We start from the raw sequence: 20982 nt of genomic DNA, 5'->3' as shown, positions 1-20982 counted from the left end.
TAGCCAAGCAGCAAATAATACCTGACTGTTTTCCCTAGCCTACCACATACCCATTTTCTGTCCCTGCACTGTTGTTCCCAGATCTTGCCTTAGCCCATTGAAGCTGGGGGTGACAGCTAACACTAAACCAGTGTGGTGTAGTGGTTAAGAGTGGTGGTTTGGAGTGGTGGACTCTGATCTGGAGAACTGGGTTTGATTCCCCACTCCTCCACATGAGCGGTGGAGGCTAATCTGATGAACTGGATTTGTTTCCCCACTCCTACACATGAAGCCAGCTGGGTGACCTTGGGCAAGTCACAGCTCTTAGAGCTCTCTCAGCCCCACCTACCTCACAGGGTGTCTATTGTGGGGAGGGGAAGGTGATTGTAAGCCAGTTCGAGTCCTTCTTAAGTGGTAGAGAAAGTCAGCATATAAAAACCAACTCTTCTTCTCTTCCCTATCCAGGGGAAATACATCATAACAACAATGTATGAGCTATCAGAGGAAAAATGCGTTTTCCAAGTAGTTGTGAGCTACTTTGAGCAGGTGTCCCAGAGCCATCATACAAATATTCTAAAATAAATAAATAATACAATATGTCTGCTGCTGGAAGAATATAGTATTTCTGCACCAGAAACACAGTCTGGAGGAAAAACATTAGGATTCTGTAACAAATGGGTAACAACAGAATATCTGTCCTTTTTTAAAAATGCACACACAACTATTAGGAAGGAGGGTTTCTAGCTGAAGCCTATCAAGTGTATTTAGGACATAAAACCAGGCATATAGCATATCTTGTTTGTCTTGATGTTTTCTTGTTCATCTGCTGACACTGCAGCTCACCACATTCTCACACAACTCGTTGCTTAAAAGAGCAGTATCTTCAAGCAGCATCAACAAGACTAGACTAAAATTACCCACTTTGGCTTCACATTGACAAGTTAATAATTTAAGTCAGCCTCGAGTCAGGTATGTATAATTCCATTTTTGGGGTTTGCCAAACATAATTAATTCTTGACAGAATTCAGCTTCAGTCAACTTAACTATATATCCAGTTCCTCCCCATTGCCCACATAAAATGAAATTAGGGTGCCAGGTGTCCAGTTTTGAACTGGACAGTTCAGTATTTATCCTTTCCAGTAAATAAACTGAGAAAATACTGGGCATATAAATGTCCAGTATTTTCTAATCAACTAAGCCTGCAACCACCATGGCTAAGCACCAAGCACTTGCTCTTTCTTTCCTCTACTCCTTGATAAAGTGGCAACACCCCTGTCCAGCCGTTCTCCATCACCACCAGCTATCCACCACTCAGTGGCCAAGCAGGATGCTCCTGGAGAAATCCTATTGGGGTGACTGAAAAAAGCTGGATACTTTTGCAGCCAACTGATTGGCTTCAGGCACTCAGTGGTTTTGCTTTTCAGAAGATATAAAATAGCTCTATAAAGAAAACTTAACCTATGGCTTTGTCTCTTGAATTTCTACCTGCTGCACAACCATTCAACACCCAGGCGTCCCTGTATTAAATGGAGGGAGCTAGTGGTACAGCAGTGACTAGCATGATCTCCAGATGTGTCATTCAACATCTGTTCCCCCCCCCCCCAACAAAAGGAAAGGTTGAAGATAGCAGGTTGGGGAATCCCTATCCACTTTATTTTGGGCAAGGCCAAACAATTTAAGTTCCAGGCCTCCTCCTACCCTAAGACAACAAACAAGGGGCGGGGGACACAACCAAGAAAATACAGGGAGCCACAAAGGTTGACTCAATAAGTCCCCTCGCTGTAGCTGTGTTAGGCACCCAGCCCCCTCCCCCTCCCCCTCCCTTGGTGGAAAAAAAATGTCTGCGTTACTTTGTGAGAACTTTTGCAGAGAACTGGTAAGTTCAGTTTCTCTCCCCCCCCCCTCTCTCTGTCTCTCACTCTCTCCTGTCTGGATGTCCCTTGTGACGGAGCATCCATTCAATGCCTCCCCCCCCACTCCCACTTCCCAATGAAGGTGGAGGCAGATCACTGGCATTTCCTAACACCCCCCCCCCCACCTCCATGATTCTTTGCAAAAGAAGGTCAGAAGCAGTAGTGCTATTCCTGAACCAATCACCGCCTTTCCCCTCAACCCGTCCCTTTCTTGGATGCGTTTCCTTCATTGTATAGGATGGGCAAATGCTTGTTGCTTTCTTTCACTCGGGCAAAGCTCATGTGGTAAGATCTGTTTTAAAAAAGCACACTCCAAACTCTCTCTCTGTGCAAAGCAGGAAGATGGCTGTTAAAAGATAGGAGCCTGCCCTGAGATAAGCAACTCTCTTTTTTTGGCTGGGGGATTCACAGCCATTCTTCCCCCCCCCCCGCGGCAGCTGTAGAAAGAGGGGAAAGGGGAGGCTGCTACACATAAGCTAGACAGCACAGCCTGTAACCTGCTTGTGTGACTAGAGTTGGGTCTGGGGGTTTCTCTGCCTCTAGAGCTCTGAAAGGATTTTTGCCCTCTGGGGCTAAAAAAAGTTCTTTTTTCTGCTGTGGAGCTGGGATAGGTTTCAGCCCTCATAAAACCCGTTTTTAAAATCTAGGTGGGGGGGGGGCTTATCAGAAAACTCTATCTACCTGTTCTACTTCTTTGCTTAAGTCTCAGACAGATCCTTAGCTGTGTATTCTAGCGGGGGGAAATATTTTTTCTCTCTCTCTCTCTGCCCTATGCTGCATGATTGGGAAAAAGCTGAAGGGGCATGCTTTTAGAGGGGGAGAGGGCCTGCAGGCTATAAAAGCATGCTCCAACAACCACAACCTCTCCTTAGTAAAAAAAAAAACACTTGTTTGGGGGAAACTCCAGCCATCTCCAGCCAGGATGCTGGCATGTTAAGCACTTGCTCTTGAAACCCCCCGCAGGCCACGTTATAAATTGTGTTCTAAAAAAAAATACACTGGGGATCACACCACCACCACCACCTGCCTGTCAGCAGCTGCAACCCTCCTCCCCCACACACACATGCTTCCACACGGGCCCGCCCCCTCACGGTCTCTCCATGCACACACCCCTCTCTGCAATTTTTGACACCTCCCATGAGATAATAGGGTGTATACACTCCTACTCAGGCTACATATAAAATCATCAATTACAAAAATCTCATACACAGTTGATATACATTCAATATAAATATACAGGACCATACGTGTTTCGGTCTGAATAGGCCTTCCTCAGAGTTCATAAATATACAACATAGTTATTAAAAACACATCCAGAAGTGATTTATCACTGGTTGATGTACACACAGCCTTAAACATTGATAGTTCTATACCGGATTGGTGTGTGAACAATTGTTCACGTGGTAAAACCCAAGGTTTGCGTTAAGAGCTTACATCAGGCCACTTAAAATATAAGATTAAAACATTTTATAAGGTTCCTTCTACGCTCCCTGAATGAATAACAATCCCAGCCAATAATGAAACCAGGTTTCCCCAATGGATTTTCATCAGCCAGGATGAAACTAAACAAATCAATACAAAATAAGTCAAAACAGAACCTCTGGAGTCTCAGTCTTTGGGTTGTGTGTCTTTGATTGGTAGTCCAACTCAAATCCAGCTGATTTTGCCTGCGAAATGGGTAATAAACTCTCCACATTCAGAGACAGATGCCTAAGGTTGCCATCCACACCCTTACAATGGGTTGAAGTCAGCGGGGCTTATTTCTAAGTAAGACTGCAATCCTGTGCACGCTTACTTAAAAGTAAGCCCCACTGCACTTATGTTGCAACCCAATTATCCATAGAGCCCAATGATTGACAATTCAAAGGAGGCTGGATGAAACTAACAGCTCTTTCTTTGATCAAAAATAGAACCGGGTGTGCAGCTCCGTACCTAAACGCAGACGGGAGACCGACACGCACACCCAAGAGGCAAGTAGTATGATTTATAACTTTCAGGCAATTACGTTTTGCAATAAAAGATACTTTTCGAACATGCGATGCTTCATTATTCATTGTTCCCGACTTGCGATACATATTTCAGTGATCAGCGATTCTCTAAGCGCAGGCGCGTTTTAGCTTGTCAGTTTCACTAGCCGGGGAATACAGTGTACCTTATGTCAGATAAGAGAGTCCCCCGTGTCTCCGAGCGGGAGGGAAGAAAGAGAGCTTCATCCTAGGAAAGGGGGGGTCTGAGTGGGCTATGCTTGTGTGTGTACTGCTTTCAGGCACTTCAGTGAAGGGAGGGGAGGCTTTTCTTGGTGCTTGCGTGTCTGCTCATTCCCGTGTCCATGTGAATGCTGGGAACTTATTCATGGGCACTTCCCTTACTTCTAAGTAAAGATGCATAGGATTGTACTGCCAATATTCAAGTGGAAAATAAAAAGGAACAATGGGCAAGCCGATAGGAGAGGATCTCAGCAGGATCCAAAAGACGGAACTAAGCCCAACACTATTTGTGAAATCCCTCTTATGTGATGTATTACACTGCTTCTATTTTGTTGTTCTTTAATGTGTGTAATTCAGTTTTATCGTACTCTCCATTGTAGGTATTATACTTTTTTTTTTTTGCATTGTCCGTTTTTGCACTCTACAGCCTTTTAAAATTATTTTTTTTATTATAAACCAAACCCCCAAGAATAAAAAAAATAAAAAGATAACAAAATATAGCAACCGCGGTGGCAAGTCTACAGATAAGCCTCCATATAAGGTTTGCAAATATCTAAAAATATGCTCACAAACAACTGTCATCTATATGCAATACCTTCAAGCGCTGATAAGGCAGCAAGTTCCTCAACGAGAAATTAAGTAAATAAGCACTTATCAGATGGAAAATCCTTCTACAAGGGCAATTCTCCGTTTATAAACAGCAGTCTTGACGCGGCACTTTAAAGTCGAATAACATTTTGCTCTGTCGTTAAATATACGACAGAAGAGTTCATCAGGGGGGGGGAAATGCATTTGCAGCTCGTGGTTTTCTTTGGCGCAAACTCTGCTCGGGGTTTTCAAACAGCCCCGCGAGCCTCCTTCGGCCAGGCGTCGGTTGGTGACGTCACACAAAACACCACCCACGAGGCGGGCACTAACCGAAAGAAAAAAAATTCCTCTTTACACATGCGCTGTACGCGCGGCAGCGCTTCCCCCTCCCCGGTGTCGCGCATGCGCAATTTAATCGGCTGGCTGAACGGGAGAAATGAGCGGCGGCGGCGGTCCCATGACCGGGTCCCCCCGGAAGGGCGAGGAGTTACCGGTTGCTGGCGGAGGCAGTAAGAAGCGGGACCCGTTGGGGTCGGCGGCGATTCACCCCATTTTAAAAGGTAAAGAGTCCCGCGCTTTACGCTCCTCCCCCGCTCACGGAGGGAATCTGTCGTTAACGGGCGCGGGTTCCTAGTTGGAGCTGCGCATGCGCCCTGGCAAGGCACGAGCCTCGGTGTTAAGAGCCTGCAGAAGGAATAGGCGAGGGTGCAGGGCGATAGGCATGATGACTGAGATGTAAACCTCACTGCAAACAGTGGGGCTTATGTGTGTGAAGTGCCGTCAAGTCGCTTCCGACTCATGGCGACCCTATGAATGAAAGTCCTCCAAAACGTCCTATCTTTGACAGCCTTGCTCAGATCTTGCAAGTTGAAGGTTGCGACTTCCTTTATTGAGTCAGTCCATCTCTTGTTGGGTCTTCCTCTTTTCCTGTTGCCCTCAACCTTTCCTAGCATGACTGTCTTTTCCAGTGACTCTTGTCGTCTCATGACGTGACCAAAATACGACAGCCTCAGTTTAGTCGTTTTTAGCTTCTAGGGTCAGTTCAGGCCTGATTTGATCTATAACCCACTGGTTTGTTTTTTTGGGCAGTCCACGGTATTCGTAACACTCTCCTCCAGCACCACATTTCAAAGGAATCTTAGGCCTGAGTAAATACTAAGTGAATACTAATATGTTAATGGTGGCAATATTCATTTTTATGTTTCCCTGTCGCTGGTGTGGCTGCAGACAAAACACAGTAGCAGTGGTGCTTCCATATGTTAGGTTTCCTTGTCTCGGTCCCCCAGCAGTGGTTACCATCTCCCCATGGCCACCAGGGCTTTTCCAATGTTTTAAAAATCAACACAAGAAAATTATTACATCAATACACTGCTGTCACAATATGTGTAAGGTTCTGTGGATTTCCAGCTTTCATTTTAAAAAGTCTCTAGCCCCATATGTTGCGAAGATATGACGGAAAAGGCATAGAAGGGACTAGAGGCTTTTAAAAAATGAAAGCTGACAATTCAGATAACTTGTTACTCCAATTGCTACAACAGTGTAGTGGTTTTTTAAAAAATAAGAAGCCCCATAGTAGCCAGGGGAGGCAATGGCTACTGCAGAGACGGAAAATGACTGTCATATGGGCTAGAATATCTGAATTTTCCCACCCACACAAAATCTATACAAGCTTCACTGCTATATGCCCCAAATTTCAAAGCAAAGCAGGTTTGAGAAGATCTGATAAAAGCTAGAGAAAGTGAGAGAAGAGTACAAATGCATCATGATGCAGTGGCGAAGCAGGAAAAAAGTCCCTCTTGCCAACATCACTGAACTCAGGGCAAATGATCTGCACAGAAATGGCTCAAGAAGGCTTCTTATAACAAGATAATTTTTTCCACATTACTATTTGTTAGTAATAGTCTTGTGGGACCCTAAACATGAACAAATTTATCATTGCATAAGCTTGCCACAGAAGCTTATACCAAATATTTAAGATACTGCAAGTGTTTTTGTTGCATCAGATTTCTGTGGCAATCCCGCTGCAGTATAAAATAATAACCATACACAACTGTGCCATCAAATCACAGCTGATTTATGGTAACCCCGTAGGATTTTCAAGGAAAGAGACGAACAGAGGTGGTTTGCCATTTCTTGCCTCTTGTAGCAACCCTGAACTTCCTTGGCAGTCTGCCATCCAAGTACTAACCAGAGCTGACCCTGCTTAGCTTCTCAAATGTGACAAGATCGAGCTAGCCTGCTTGATCTAGCTCAATGCACGCCTCCCATATGATCATTAATATTGGGATACAAGCATTTTTAAAAGCACTTCTAATAAGGCTGTTTCTTCAAAATAATCTCCAGACCTGATTTTGCCCTCTGTTGCCTTATAGTTGTACTGATAGCTAGATGAAAGCACAGCCGAGGCTTCCTAAAATGACAGTTGGGTACACAGAAGATCATTCTTTATAAAGCAGAAAACCTACCCACTTTAAAGGCATTCCCCTCCACTCAGCTGTTAGAAGAGGGGAAGATAGAAAGTGGGCAGGGGGAAGGTGGAAGAAGAGGACAGAATGGAAGAGGAGAATTGTTGAACTAGATGTCCCAAAATGATTTCATGCAGGCCAAAATAAGTCATAAACCCAACAACAGCAGAATAGGCTAACAATAAGAAATACAATCCCAAACATTCGAACACAAAATAATTTCATTGTGAATGGACGATAGAAGGCATATCAACGCGAACTAACATCCATGAGCTAGTACTGAAAAGTTTAAAGTGAGACAAAATAGTCCAAATGCTGCTTGAAGCAGGTAAATGGGTATATCACAGTCCCAACAAAGCAATTATATAGTGAATAAACAATAATGTTGATAGAGGAGACAGAGAACTGGATGTCTGCCATTTCGAAGAATGGCTTCATCAGTCTACATATCATGCAATAAAGAGGAGATGTATGCATGAACAACTTTCCTCACACGGGAGCAGCGAGTAGTGACCACTTTGGATAAGTATCAAATGATAGAGACAGGTGAGTCTTATTGTTAGCCTATTGTATTGTTGTTGGGTTTACATTCAGTATTTCAGCACTGGCTGGTTGTTTGTATTTGCTTTCCAAAATAAGTCATAAACACTTAAAAATGACTATCATTTGTTTTCTTATAGATGTTGGAGAAATATATTCTCGGCTTTTGGATCACAGGCCAGTTATTCAAGGAGAAAGTCGTTACTTTATAAAAGAATTTGAAGTAAGCGTTGGTATTCTACATTTTGAAATAAGGTACCTTGAAAATGGGGAATGAAGGTAGTTTTGAGTCAAAAAGATTATGTACAATTTCTGAGAGTTCAAACAGAAGTTTTGGGGAAATTTGTAAGTGTTTTTGTTTTGGTTTTTAAAGTAATGGTAACAAGGAATGTGCAGTATGATCCTAAGCACACATCAGAATTGCTGGTGCTTGGGAAATGAACTTGGGATCACAAATGGCTATTTGGAAGACTTCCACCACCAGGGTCAACTAAGTTATGAAAAAAATTCCTTGAAGCTATTGTGTAGATGGATATATGCCATTAAAACTTAAATACATCTATAAAATCTTCTTCTCAATGCTAGAGATGCCATAATAGTATGAGTACGTACTTCCATATACAGTGGAGCTGCAAAAAAAGTTATGGGGGTTGATATATGATAAGATTAACAAAAATTTCAAATTAAATGTAATACCTGATTTAAATGTGGCTTTTTAAAATCTGTTTACAGAAGAAAATAAGAACTTGGCACATAAATAATTAATAAATTATGTTTTAAGTATGGGAAGATCTATCGTATCTTGGCACAACAAAAATTACAGTTGGTATGTGTTATGAGCGTTTGTGGAATATAGCTCTGTTTGAAAAATTAACACTTCAAATTACCGTATATTGCTTTAAAAAATCAAGTGAGTGCATATGCTTTTTATGCTGTTTGAAATCATCTGTATATTTTGCCAGCCAATGCTCAGCAATTCGTCATTATCCTTTTAATACTCAGAACATATAGAAAGGCGTGATTTAAAAGTAATGCAGGTATAGGTGATAAAGTGCAGAAACATCTTGTTAAAACTAAAACAAAATGTATAACAATAATTGTAAATATTAAATTGTGTTCCTTTTTCTTATTTTTTTGTTTTCCCTTTTCCCCTTGTTTATGTTTTGTTCATGTATGTTTACTCATATTTGTTGTACAATTAAGTATTTTAATCTAAAAAAAGAATTGCCGGTACTAGTCTCTAAGAAAATGTCTTTTAAAGTTCTGCAGCTTTTTGAGTTTGGGGAGGTTACCAGCCATATCTGATGCATACAGTGTTATGTATTTGGAATCATTAGGTCCTTGATGTTTAAAAGTGTCTAAAATGTATCCTGACATCTCTAAAATGACCATCTAACCAAAATTGTCCCTTTAAATGTTAAAAACACGTGCTTTCATATAAAAACGTAATGTTCAGTATAGTTTCCACAAGATGGCAGCATAACTTTAAGAAACGATACAGTTGGAGGAAGAGTTGGCAGCATCTGACTAGTAGTAATGCTCAAGCTGTCACATTGATTTTCCTTCCAATTCAGTTGTTGTAATAATCAAGATCACACCAAAATATTAAAGTTTTTAATATAAATATGTTTTTTTTAATTGAACATAGTAGAAGTTATATGGTGATGATGGGACCGACCTGCTTCAGAATACTTTGAAATTCACTCACTAGGATAAATGTTTAGGAACTGTGGTCTATATTGCTGTGTAAAGCTTACAGTCCGTAGCATCCTATTATGTGATTTTTGCATCGCTTAATGTGTCATGTTAATACTTGTGCTACGGTTCAGTTCTTTCTGGTTGTTTCTGAACTTCTACAATCCTAATACATTGTTTTTTTAATGTCCCATTTTGTTAATTGTATTGACTCACTATGTGTAATCCGCCTTGAGTCCCTGTAAGAAAGGCGGGCTATAGATAACATAAATTCAGCAAATGAGCAAGATTTTCTGTTTAAATCATTTAAGTGCACTGGGGAGATTGAATATCAGCAACTAATGTAGGCTTAGACTTTCTGTTTTTAACTTTTTCAATAGGAAAAACGTGGCTTCCGAGAAGTACGGGTTCTTGAAAACCTAAAGAACACGGTTTTTGAAGCCAATGATCAAACTCTGCCTAAATGTGAACAAGTCATGCGTGACAGTCTAAATGAAGCGCTCAGGAGATGTAAGTCGAAGAATAATTTGTTTTCTTTTATGCTTTTTGTGTTTGAAACTCTTTGGTTTTTTTCAGGCTTAAAAGCTCCATGGCCCATGTGAAACTAGCCAAGTAACTTTCTATGGCTCATCATCTCCAGCTCATTTGTCATAGAAAGCAAGGATAAGTCTGGCTGCACTATAAAATCCCCCCAAAGTCAGACTATTGGTCTACCAGTATCAGCAATGAATACTGTGACCAGCAGTGGCTCTCCAGAATCGCAGGGAGAGGTCTTTCATTACCTTTTAACTGGAGATACCTGAGAGTTTCTCCATGTAAACAGATGCTCTATTACAGAGCAATGGTCCCACCCCATTTAATTTTGTTTGAAACATTTATATCCTGCCTTTAAATTTAAAGCATGCCCTTCTATAATTACTCCACAGTGGTATGCAGTGCTCTGCATGAGTGACAGACCCTTCCCATAAGGTGCAGAGTAATGTCATTGCATGGCATTGTTCCGCATTTTTCTTGCAGTGATACTACTTTTGAAAAGTAATGATATACACTAGATAGTGGCAATCTAATAAACGTGGACAGTAAATGCTGACCAAGCTCTTGCCTGGTTGGTCCTCCCCTTTGTATCCCACTGTACATACACCATCGTTGCTAAATGGGATGGTCACCACTGGTTGGCTGATGATTCTGAAGGTATCCTGTGAATATGTGGGGGGGGAATGAGTTGTGTCAAAAAAAAATTCATTTTGCACAATTTTACAAGCCTGCTTGGAAATGGGATGAAGGAGGAGGCAGTATGTATCCTAAGGAACCATATAATTGCTTGGACTTGTGATATATTTTTTAAAACACAGTTTTAGGTGGGTGGCTGTGTTGGTCTACAGTAGAAGAGCAAAAGTCGAGTCCAGTAGCACCTTAAACTCCCAACAGGATTTCCAAGGTATAAGTGCTCAAGAGTCAAAGCTCTCTGTCTGATCAGGCAAAAAAAGGCAAATCACATTTCTGTTAGGCAGAATTTCCTACCTCTAGAACATGTATTTTTGTAAGTTAGAAATTTCTGACCAAATTGATTGCTCAGGTCAGGAGCTGAATTTTTTTCTATATTTTATGGGGTTTTTTAAAAAAGGTTCTAGTCAGTTTCTGGATTCAAAGACTGAATAGGCGGGTAAAATAATGAACTTCTGATAAATTCAGTTGCATAGTGAGCACATATGCTTAATTCCAACTATGAGCCAAGTAAGAATTTCAGAGTAAAGAGGGCAGTTTGAAATAAAATCAAATATTGTGAGTTAGGAAGATTGTTATTTCAAGAGATCCAGTGTGGTGTAGTGGTTATAGTATTATACTAGGATCTGGGGAAAGCGGGTTCAGATTCTTGCTCTACAATGAAGCTTGCTAGGTTACTTTGGGCCAGTTACACTGCCTAACCTACCTTCAAGGATGGTTGTTAAGATAAAAGAGAGGATAGGAGAAGACGGTTTAAGCTGTTTTTGGGTATATAAATAAGACTAATGTTGTTGGTGACAACATTACAGAGTAAGGGGTGAATTTCATGGATTGCTGTTTCTAAAACCAGCTTTCAACTACTGTCAACTAATCCTAACACCAGAAAACACTAGATTTCACCATTGTACTTGATCATGGTGGGTCTTACAATATGATCCTTGCTATTTTTACTATCTTACTTTTTATCTTTAAAAGAACAATTAAGAGCTTTTAAACAGTTTCTAAAACTGCACATTCTTTGAGAAGATCCATTGTTACTGGTTAACAGCAAACTTAAATTTAAATATTCATATAGTAGTATTTGTATGGATAATATCCAGTTTTAGAATTATTAGTGGCCACTGTCGGAAGGAAATGGAGAGATGCAAGTGGAGGACTCTTACAACCTGAGCTTTTCTTGGAGGTCAGCTGTTTTTGAATTTAAAAATCAGTAAGAGATGTTCTCATAATAACAATAAAGATGACTCCAGCTGTGCCTGCAGTTTGTTTATTAATTGGAATCTGTTGTTTTGTTGGTTATATTTTAATCCTACTTCTCAGACAAAATTTGTCTCCCAGAGCAGCTCAAGTTGAAATTCAGCACACAGTGCAGCTGGCAGGCATAATACAACAATAAAAATAAGACACCAGCCTTGCCTTCAGATTTAAACAAGACACACAAGGGAAGGGGGAGGGTATAAAAGGAAAAGGTAGAATAGGTGAGATGCTGGAATAAAGGAGCAAAGCACTAGTAGTGTTACGCAAAATGTGATTATGTGAATTAGTGGAATATACATGATTTGTGCACGTTGCAGAATTCCATTTTTCTTGATGCAAAATTTGGATTACATTGGTGCAGGGTTTTTTTATGTGGTTTCCACAGCCCATCCATCATTTTACTTAAGGCCTGCACTGGACTAATTGTGGGGGAGAAAGGGAGGGTACAAATTTTGTAAGTAAATGATTCAACGATAACTGAGGACAAAGTGCTTACAGCATTGTGCTTTTCATATAGAGATCTTTTGGGCCAAAAATAGCCAGTGAGGCAATTTTAATCTCTATATTTCAGTACAGGCAGGCAATGAGATGATCAATAGACTCCAGCAGAGAGAGCAGGAAGAAAAACAGGTAATGTTTCATATAACTTATTTGTAAACTAGCTAAGGATGTGTTTATCCTGCAAGCCATCCTTATGCTCTTTTCTGTGATCATGACTTTCAACATGGCACACCTTCAAAGTATTTGCTCTGTCTCCTGTTTGCCTTTCCTGTGCAATTTATGCTTTCTTTTTTCCCTTTGTGCCTATAGATAATTTTGCTATAACAAATAAGGTTTATAAAAAATATCTAGCTGTGTATCTCTGCATGACATAGTATGGTCAGTGCATCACACAAGTAAGAGAAGGAACAACTGTGAGAAGAGGTCAGAGGCTTGTGGCGCAATGCTGGGGGGCTAATGCAGTATATTTATTTATTCATTTGATTTCCATGCCATCCTTTCCCGACCAAGTCAGGCTCAGGGCAGATCACAGCAATTCCAACACAATTAAAATCACATCAGTTCACAGTTTAAAATGCACAATATCTCTTACAAATTCCAAGGGCACCTTTAAACCATAAAATACTATAACAGTAGCGGGAATCAATTCAGAGGGGAAGAATAAAGGAAGGAAAACTATGGGGTCCCCTCAATAAGTGAAGGGAAGGGGGACTAAGTGGGTAGAATACAGGCAAATAAAGGGAGGCCAGCAAGATGGAAAACCATTGCTGTCCTCAACCATAGGCCTGGCAGAACATCTCAGTCTTACAGGCCCTACGGAATTACATCAGGTCCCGCAGGACCTGGGTCTCACTTGATAGAGCTTTCCACCAGGCTGGGACCAGAGCTAAGAAGGCCCTGGCTGTGGTTGAGGACAGGCAGATGCTTTTCTACCTTCAAACAATGTTTGGTTTGTAAATGTAAGCAGCATACTGATTTGATCTCTTCCAGTTTAGTTCAGGACCAGAGAACTTCTTAGAAAAATATGCGCAGGGTCTAAGCCTCCCTTGATCATCCCTCTGAAGGAGTGCGCCTCCCATCGCCTTGTCCGAGGCATCTACCTGTAAAATGAATGGCCTGGAGCAATCTGGGTGCGCCAGAATGGGTTCAGAGGTAAAGCGCTCCTTAAGAGTTTCAAAAGCCGCCTGACACCTGGCGGTCCAAGGTACCTGGTATTGTGCAAAAGTGGCCCCTTGCCCCTTCCCTTTGGTTTTAAGCAAATCAGTAATAGGCAAAGCTATTTGAGCGAAATCCTGAATAAAATTTCTATAAAAGTTCGCAAACCCCAAAAACTGCTGAACCTGTTTGCGAGTTCTGGGAGGTTCCCATTCTAACACTGCCCGCACCTTCTCCGGATCCATGCTTAACCCTTGTGGCGAGATCACATAACCCAAAAACGACAATTGGTCCTGGTTGAATGCACATTTTGATAACTTAGCATACAAATGATTGTCCCTTAGACGACGCAACACCTCCCGCACCAATTCCCTGTGCTCTGCGGGATCCTTGGAGTAAATGAGCAAATCGTCTAAAAAGACTACCACACCTTTAAATAGGAGATCGTGTAGAATCTCATTAATTAATTGCATGAAGCACGAGGGCCCCCCAGACAGACCGAACGGCATGACTAAAAATTCAAACAACCCATAACAACAAGAAAAGGCTGTCTTAGCTTCATCCCCCTCCTTGATCCGGACCCGGTAGTAGGCTTCCGCCAGGTCAATTTTCGAGAAAATACAACCCTCCTGTAACACACTCAGGAGGTCTGGGATTAAGGGAAGGGGGTAGGCATTAGTTTCAGTAATCGCGTTAAGCCCCCTATAGTCTACACACAGTCTGAGATCAGATGTACCTTTCTTCTTCACAAAGAAGCAGGGAGAAGAAAATGCAGCTTTGGACGGTCGTATGAAGCCCCGCTCCAAGTTCTTGTCCAGAAATTCTCGCAGCACTGCTTTCTCTTGAGGACTCATGGCATAAACTCGGGCCTTGGACGGTTTAACGTCCTTAATCAGTTCGATGGCACAATCCGTAGTGCGATGAGGAGGCAATAAGTCACAGTCCGTCCCCTCAAATACATCTGCGAAATCACTATATTCTGGGGGCAACGTGGGTTCCTCCAAGGCAGCGGCGCTTCCCCCTTCGCCTCCGGGTAAATCATCCCGGCTGTGTTTTTCGCACTGAGGAGCTCCAAACACCACCCGCCTTTGTTCCCAGTCAATGCTCGGGTTATGTCCCGCCAACCAATTAACGCCGAGGACCACCGGGTAGGAAATCTTCGGCACTACCGTGAAGTGGATCTGTTCCCAGTGGTTTCCCACCCCCAGCCACATCTTGCGAGTGTGCAAATGAACCGGCCCCCCCCGCAGGTCACTCCCATCCATTTGATGGAAATGTAAGGGTTGATCCAGTTCTCGAGTCCCAATTTTCAGACGTTCTACCACCGCCTGATCAATTAGGGTCCGGGAGCACCCGGAGTCCACGATAGCCACAACGGCCACCGGTTCCCCCCCTTGGGGATTTCGTAATACAACAGGTATCAGCAATGTCTCTCCCTGGTCACTCACCCTACATGGAGCCGGTTTGGTTTCTTCCAAGGGTGCCCTCTGTGCCGGTTCCCTCACAGAAGGCCGTCCTCGTTTTTTGCCGGTGAGGGGCTTCGGAAGCTATCTCGGGTACCACGGTTGTGGAGATCCGATGAGGTTTCCGCTTGCAGGGCCGCCGCCCCCCGGCGACCGTTCGTCCCCTCCGCTCTCCTGTGCTCCAGGTTCCGAGGTGGTGTCGCCTCCCGCTCTTGTGTCGCCCTGTTGCTCGTCCCTTCTGACGGCGTGTTGGTACATCTTGCTGCAAAATGACCCATCTTCCCACACTGAAGGCAAGCTCCCTCCCTGAACCGACGTGCCCTGTCGAGACTGTAGACTCCTCGATGTCTTCCCTCTCGCCGGGGACCTGCTGCGCTGTCCCCTCTCGTGGGCGGGATAGGGATCGTCTTCGAAGGACGATCCTTGGAGAACTGGAGGGTAAGCTTGCGGTTCTCCACTAGAGCTGCCAAATTTACCCACTCTTCCACTGACTCTGGATCTCCCAAAGTCAAACAGCCATCCAGCACTTCCCACCGCAACCCTTCGCGGAAATGCTGGACCTTTGTGGCCTCACTCCACTCCCTTATCTTGCACGACAAAGATAAAAAGTCCTGTGCATACTCACTTACTGAGCGGGTTCCCTGCTTCAAACGACGCATGGCAATCTTTGCTTTTTCCCCCCGGTGGGGGTCTTCGAACCGGCGTCGTAGAGCGCACAAGAACTCATCCAGGGATGCCAAAACTCGGGGCATAGTTTCTGCCGCCGTCACTGCCCACTCCACTGCCTCCTTCTCCAGCAGGCTGATCACATACCTGACCCGAGCTTCTTCCGAGGCAAAGGTCTCCCCCTGGTCCTTCATAAAGCCGGAGATTTGGAGTAAGAAGTGAGACAACTGTGAGCTGGACCCGTCGAAAGATACCTTCAGGTCTCTGGCCGTAGGGCGTCTGGGCGTGGGAGCCTCCCCAACAACGAGCGGTCCTGTAGTCGGCCGTGAACCCGTTTGGGATTGTTGCACGGGCTGTCCAAGCCCCCTCACTGCCCCTAGAACGGCTGCCAGGTCTCGCTGCAAGGTATCTAGCTGAGTCTGCAGGTCCCGATTCTGCAGAACGAGCATCTGATTCTGTCCGCGTATCAGAGTGGCCGCTTCTGCAGTGAGGGTCGGGGTGTGAGCGAGCGTGGGGTCCTTCCACCCTTCCCCTTCTCCATACCAAGCGGCCAGCGGTCCCCGGTAGAAGTCGCCTCCTGGTTCTGACGCTGCTCTCTGCCGCTGCCCGGTCTCCGAGAATCGGGGGGTCCACGTCGGCCTCCCAGGGACATCGGTAGGCCCGGGTGGGCGCTGCTCCGGGGTCGCTGCTCCTTGACCAACCTCAATATCAGCGGGAGTCTGCCGAAGCTCCTCTCCCGCGTTGAGCGGGACCGAGGGTGGTGCCGACATCCTAATACTACTTCTAACCCGAAAACAAAAAAGGTTGGGATTGTAACGTACTGTCAGGTTCTAGGACTCCGTTGCCTCTTAGGAATCATCAACTTTACTCCAGACGTTAGCAGAGAGTTTAAAGTAGAATTTATTTGAAAGGAAGGGTACAGTAACCTATGAAACACAACGTTACAATGGCGCCAAATCATTTGGAGGGTATTCTTATAGGGTACACAAGCTAGCATGTTTACAAGTAACATCTTTGAAATGCAAAACATCAGAGGTTCCCCAATACCAAGAGAGAGAATTCACACCTTAAGATCAGAGCAGGATTACAATCAGGAAGTCACTTTGAAGTGGAGATCTCTTGAGCCTTTTGGCTGTTGCCTCTTCCTTCCCACGGGAAGAGAGATGAAACGAAAGTCACCTCGCTATCCAGGGTCCGATTGCATGCCCTCGCTGACAGTTTGGTTTGTAAATGTAAGCAGCATACTGATTTGATCTCTTCAGCCTTGACACACAAGCAGTACCAGTCTCTAGTTTACTGGGTGATCCCACAGATAAAATTATTTCCTGTGTGGCAACGTGAATGAGCTCTGAGATTCACAGGCTCTGCTGCAATGAGTCCATATTACTGCAGAACCCATCAGTAAATACAAATTCTGAGGCACACCGTCCTCTGTAATACTTCAGCAGCTGTAGAAAGGAGCTACCGTTAGTGGGTCTGTTAAAATTTCAAAAATAATGGAGTTACCAGATCCACTTTGCTTGTATATGGAAACTTTTTCATTGAATTTCCTTCACAGCTAGAGAAAAGGGAAAGAGATGGTTAAAGAAATTAAAATCCCTCTTTCTGTGGAACAAAAAATACCCAACAGAATGGAAATGGAAATGTTTCCTGGTTAGCTGAAAACACTGAACATACTATGAATACGGCTTATTGAAATGGAAGTGTTTCATACTTCAGGATGTTATTTAATGAAAGGCCATATTATAAGAACATGTGACTCACTGGAATCTCTCACATGGCTGCACATTGCTTGTTTGCAATACAGATGCTCTAAAACCTCAGAATTAGGAAAAACTGTGGAAGAAGTTAATTCTCCATGTTAGTTCTGTACTTTACTACTATGAGTAGGCACCCTGTTCATGTCTATGGCCTTAACTAGAGATGCATTATAAGTAGGTTGCAGCTACATCACTTTTATTTCTGTGTTAGTACATTAATGTGTAAGAACATACCACATGGCAGTAAAATACTATTGGGCCCAGTGTAGATACCATGTTGAGTTCTAACCATGGGTAAGAGATTAGGAGTGTGCTTTAGGTTCATGTACTTACACCTTGTCTTCCATGTATTCATTTCTTTTCCCTTCCCCTTTTCAGAGTTAAACATGATTCAGTGCTAACATGTTGACAGATTACAGTCTCTATTACCAGAGTTAGTAAAGTCACTTTATATTCCAGTTGCAACTTCATAGTTCAGTAATGCTAGCTCATGTAAATTGCACACTAGTGTCAAATAAAAATAGGCATTAATGCCTTGTATTGTAGAGTTGAATGGGGCCAAAGGTCACGTAGTTTCACGGCACTGTTGCTTACTAGAGCGATTCACCTACCACTCCGCTTACAGGCTAACCTGTGCAATTCAAATCACAGCATATGTCAAGCAGGGAGCAGAAAGGCTTGAAGTGGTCAAATTAAGCAAGCAATGCAGGACTATATGCTATAGAAAAAGGCAAAAACCTCCCAGCTACCTTGCCCCGAGAAGAAATTCCTTTCTCATTCCAAATGTCAGAGCCTGACTTACAAACAAGATCCATGCAATGAGTTTTCCAAAAAAAGCGATTTTCTTGGATAAACCTCCCAACTCCACCATGATACAGGTTTTTTTCTTTTGTGGAAATATAATCTTTGCATAAATGACAACTTTTTGTACTGTTCTCAAATACAGGACATTAATAAAGTTAGTATTGGAAGTGGTACTTCTGTGTTGAATATCTGCTGCAAACCACAGAGCTATCTATTAATCTCTTCACTGAGCAATGCCTCATTTTGTGCTGCTGCATGGCTTAGTTGGAAAGTGTTGCTGATTTTTTTTTAAGGAATCAGCTTTAGTTTATTTTAAAGATTTCCCTTCCAACCTCTGCACCTTCCTGGGAATGCCAAAAATTATTATTATTTTTAAATTGAGGGCTTTCCTAAGTTTATGTGCATCATTGGGCAGCCCTTACTACTTGAACAAGACAGTTCTGTCCAGGGTACACTACATGTTTTTAAAGTTTAGCTATGATGGAGGCTGACAAGTACTATGTATAGGCTTCTTGTTTCAGAGTCCCTTTTCAAGTGAGCATATCAAGGTTAGCAGCAGTGGTGCTGGTTCTTCTCACCTGTTTTGCTGAAACTAGCTATTGATGCTGGATAAGGGAGATGATTGAATAGAGAAGGCAGTGCTTATTAATCTTTCAAGCTAAATCTTGATGTGTTGCCAGACTAGAGTAAATCCAAGCACTTATTGGGTCTGCCTGGTTATTTAATTTATATTTTTGTATTAAGTGTCCAATAGGATTATTCAACACAGAGAGGAGGGTTGGTTGGTTTACTAAAATTTACCCTGCGCTACTCCGTTTTCTGAAAGCACCAAAGGCAATTTACAGAAAAACTGTAGAGAAACATATCTCCCCTGCCTCCAATATAAACAGAAAATCAATTACAACAATGCCCCCCAGTTTACTCACAGCAGAAGCAGAAGAAAATGAATGTAGTGTGTGAGCAGGCAAAAAACTAGCTTCAGCCAGCCAAAAACTTTTGACTTTTTGTCGCTTGAACTGTTGAAAGCAGTCAGGACTGGGCTATTTGAAGCTACAGACTGTTCTGCAGTGGTTTTCAAAGTATGAGGTGGACTTCTCTGGGGAAGTAGGGATGTTCCCAGGGCTCTGAAACTTCCCCAGCCAAATGCTGTGCCTCACAGTGCATCAGTGTTGGGAGGCTATGAGAGAACTGCTGGATGCAGGCTTTTGGGTTTCCTAAGCTCTGTTCCCTGGAGCTACATATTTACTGGTAAAAACATTTTCCTTTATTACACTAGAGCTACAGGTACATCAGTTTTTTCTCTGTTAGGTGTTCCAGAATGTACTGGGCACAAGCTGTGTTTTAAACCAGGTGATTACTCTCCAGATTTTGTCACTGGAAAATCGCTTGTGCGTTAGAGAGGTACTGATTTCTTGCCGTGGCCTTCTTGGTGCTGAAGCTTCAAAGCTTTGTGCTAAGGCTTTCTCTAAGCGAATTTACTTTAAAGTAGGTGCACAAGCCTCTGGTTTCAAGCAGTACTCTAACAGAAGGTACATGCTATCCCATTGCATTTTGGCATCTGCCATCCTTTTCCAACTTCCCTTTGTATTTTCAAGCAGAAAACTGACACGTCTACCAATGAGAAATTTCCACCTTTAAATTGGCACAATTTGTTTCTTATATGTCTTCTGCTGTATAGCTACTTTGCGGTAGGTGAGAGATTAAAGCAGTGTGGAACAGCGGCACTCTGGGGCAAATACACCTTTAGAGGATAGTTTTCCTTATCTAAGGAAGCGCCATGGCAATAAAGTTTAAGAACCATTGCTGAAGTGAAATCTGGTTTCTTTTTCTTTTTGGGGGTGTGTGTGTGCTGTTTTTAACTACAAACTCTTCATTCTAAACCACCTGTAACTGTCTAGAAATGACACCACTTATTTCTCTCGTCAGCTTCAGGCCGAGAAGCTGATTGCTGGCGAAAAACGACGGATAGCCCATTGGGAGGAATTTCTGAAGGAACAGCACAGCCTAAAAGCGGTCATGAATGAAGAGCATGCCAAAGCTATGGAGCGCCTTAAAGAACAGTATGCCATAATGGAGAAGGACCTGAGCAAGCAGACTCTTTAAGTTCTCTCGTTTTGCAGCAAGACTGTTTCCCTTTTGTAATATCATAGCTCACCTGGTTCCAGCATCCTCCATTACAGAATTGCCAGCACAGTATCTCAGTTCAGACAACACAGCAGCAATAACAAGGACTTTAAAAACATCAGTGTCAACTGAAAATTATTTGTGAACATCTTTGTAGCACCAAATTCTTTTTCTCAGCTTTTAAAAACTTCAGGTGTGTGCAGTATCAGTATTCTACCCCAGCAAACGAGGTGAGTTTGAACGTATCCACTTGAATTACCCATCTTTTCAGTCATCATAATGAGATCCTGGTTTTAACAGCACAAACTGGTGGGAGATAGACATACATTTGAATCAGGAGAGAGGATAAGCTTTTGTGAGAAGGCGTGATAAAGTGGCTTGTGTGGCTTGTGAAAATTAAACTGTAAAAACCTCAGGATGCACAAAGTGGTAGAAGCAAGTACGTAGTTTTGTTTGATACTTCCACTGTTTATGCTAGCAGGTTGATTACCAAGAGAGCCAGAAGGTCTTTTGGTAGAAACAGTGTTTCTGTCACCACTTGTTGCTGTTCAGAAAAGAGCAAAGTATTTTAAAAATATCAATTCTTTTTGTCATGTGTATTTGTTTAGTGGGAGCAAACAGCCTTGTTAGGGGGATAACCT

General features: G+C 42.9%; 1 protein-coding gene across 1 annotated transcript; it reads left to right on the top strand.

The window, feature by feature from the left end:
* Positions 1-5144: 5144 nt before the first annotated feature.
* Positions 5145-20320, top strand: BLOC1S5 (biogenesis of lysosomal organelles complex 1 subunit 5). Its single transcript, XM_056854266.1, has 5 exons — positions 5145-5247; positions 7833-7915; positions 9768-9897; positions 12440-12498; positions 20144-20320. The coding sequence occupies exons 1-5, from the start codon at positions 5145-5147 to the stop codon at positions 20318-20320; spliced, it is 552 nt and encodes a 183-aa protein (XP_056710244.1).
* Positions 20321-20982: the final 662 nt, after the last annotated feature.

The sequence above is a fragment of the Euleptes europaea genome, chromosome 8 (genome assembly GCF_029931775.1).
Source record: "Euleptes europaea isolate rEulEur1 chromosome 8, rEulEur1.hap1, whole genome shotgun sequence".
Taxonomy (NCBI): Eukaryota; Metazoa; Chordata; class Lepidosauria; order Squamata; family Sphaerodactylidae; genus Euleptes; species Euleptes europaea.
Note: the sequence above shows the minus strand (reverse complement) of the source record. Positions and strands in the feature narration are given on the sequence as shown.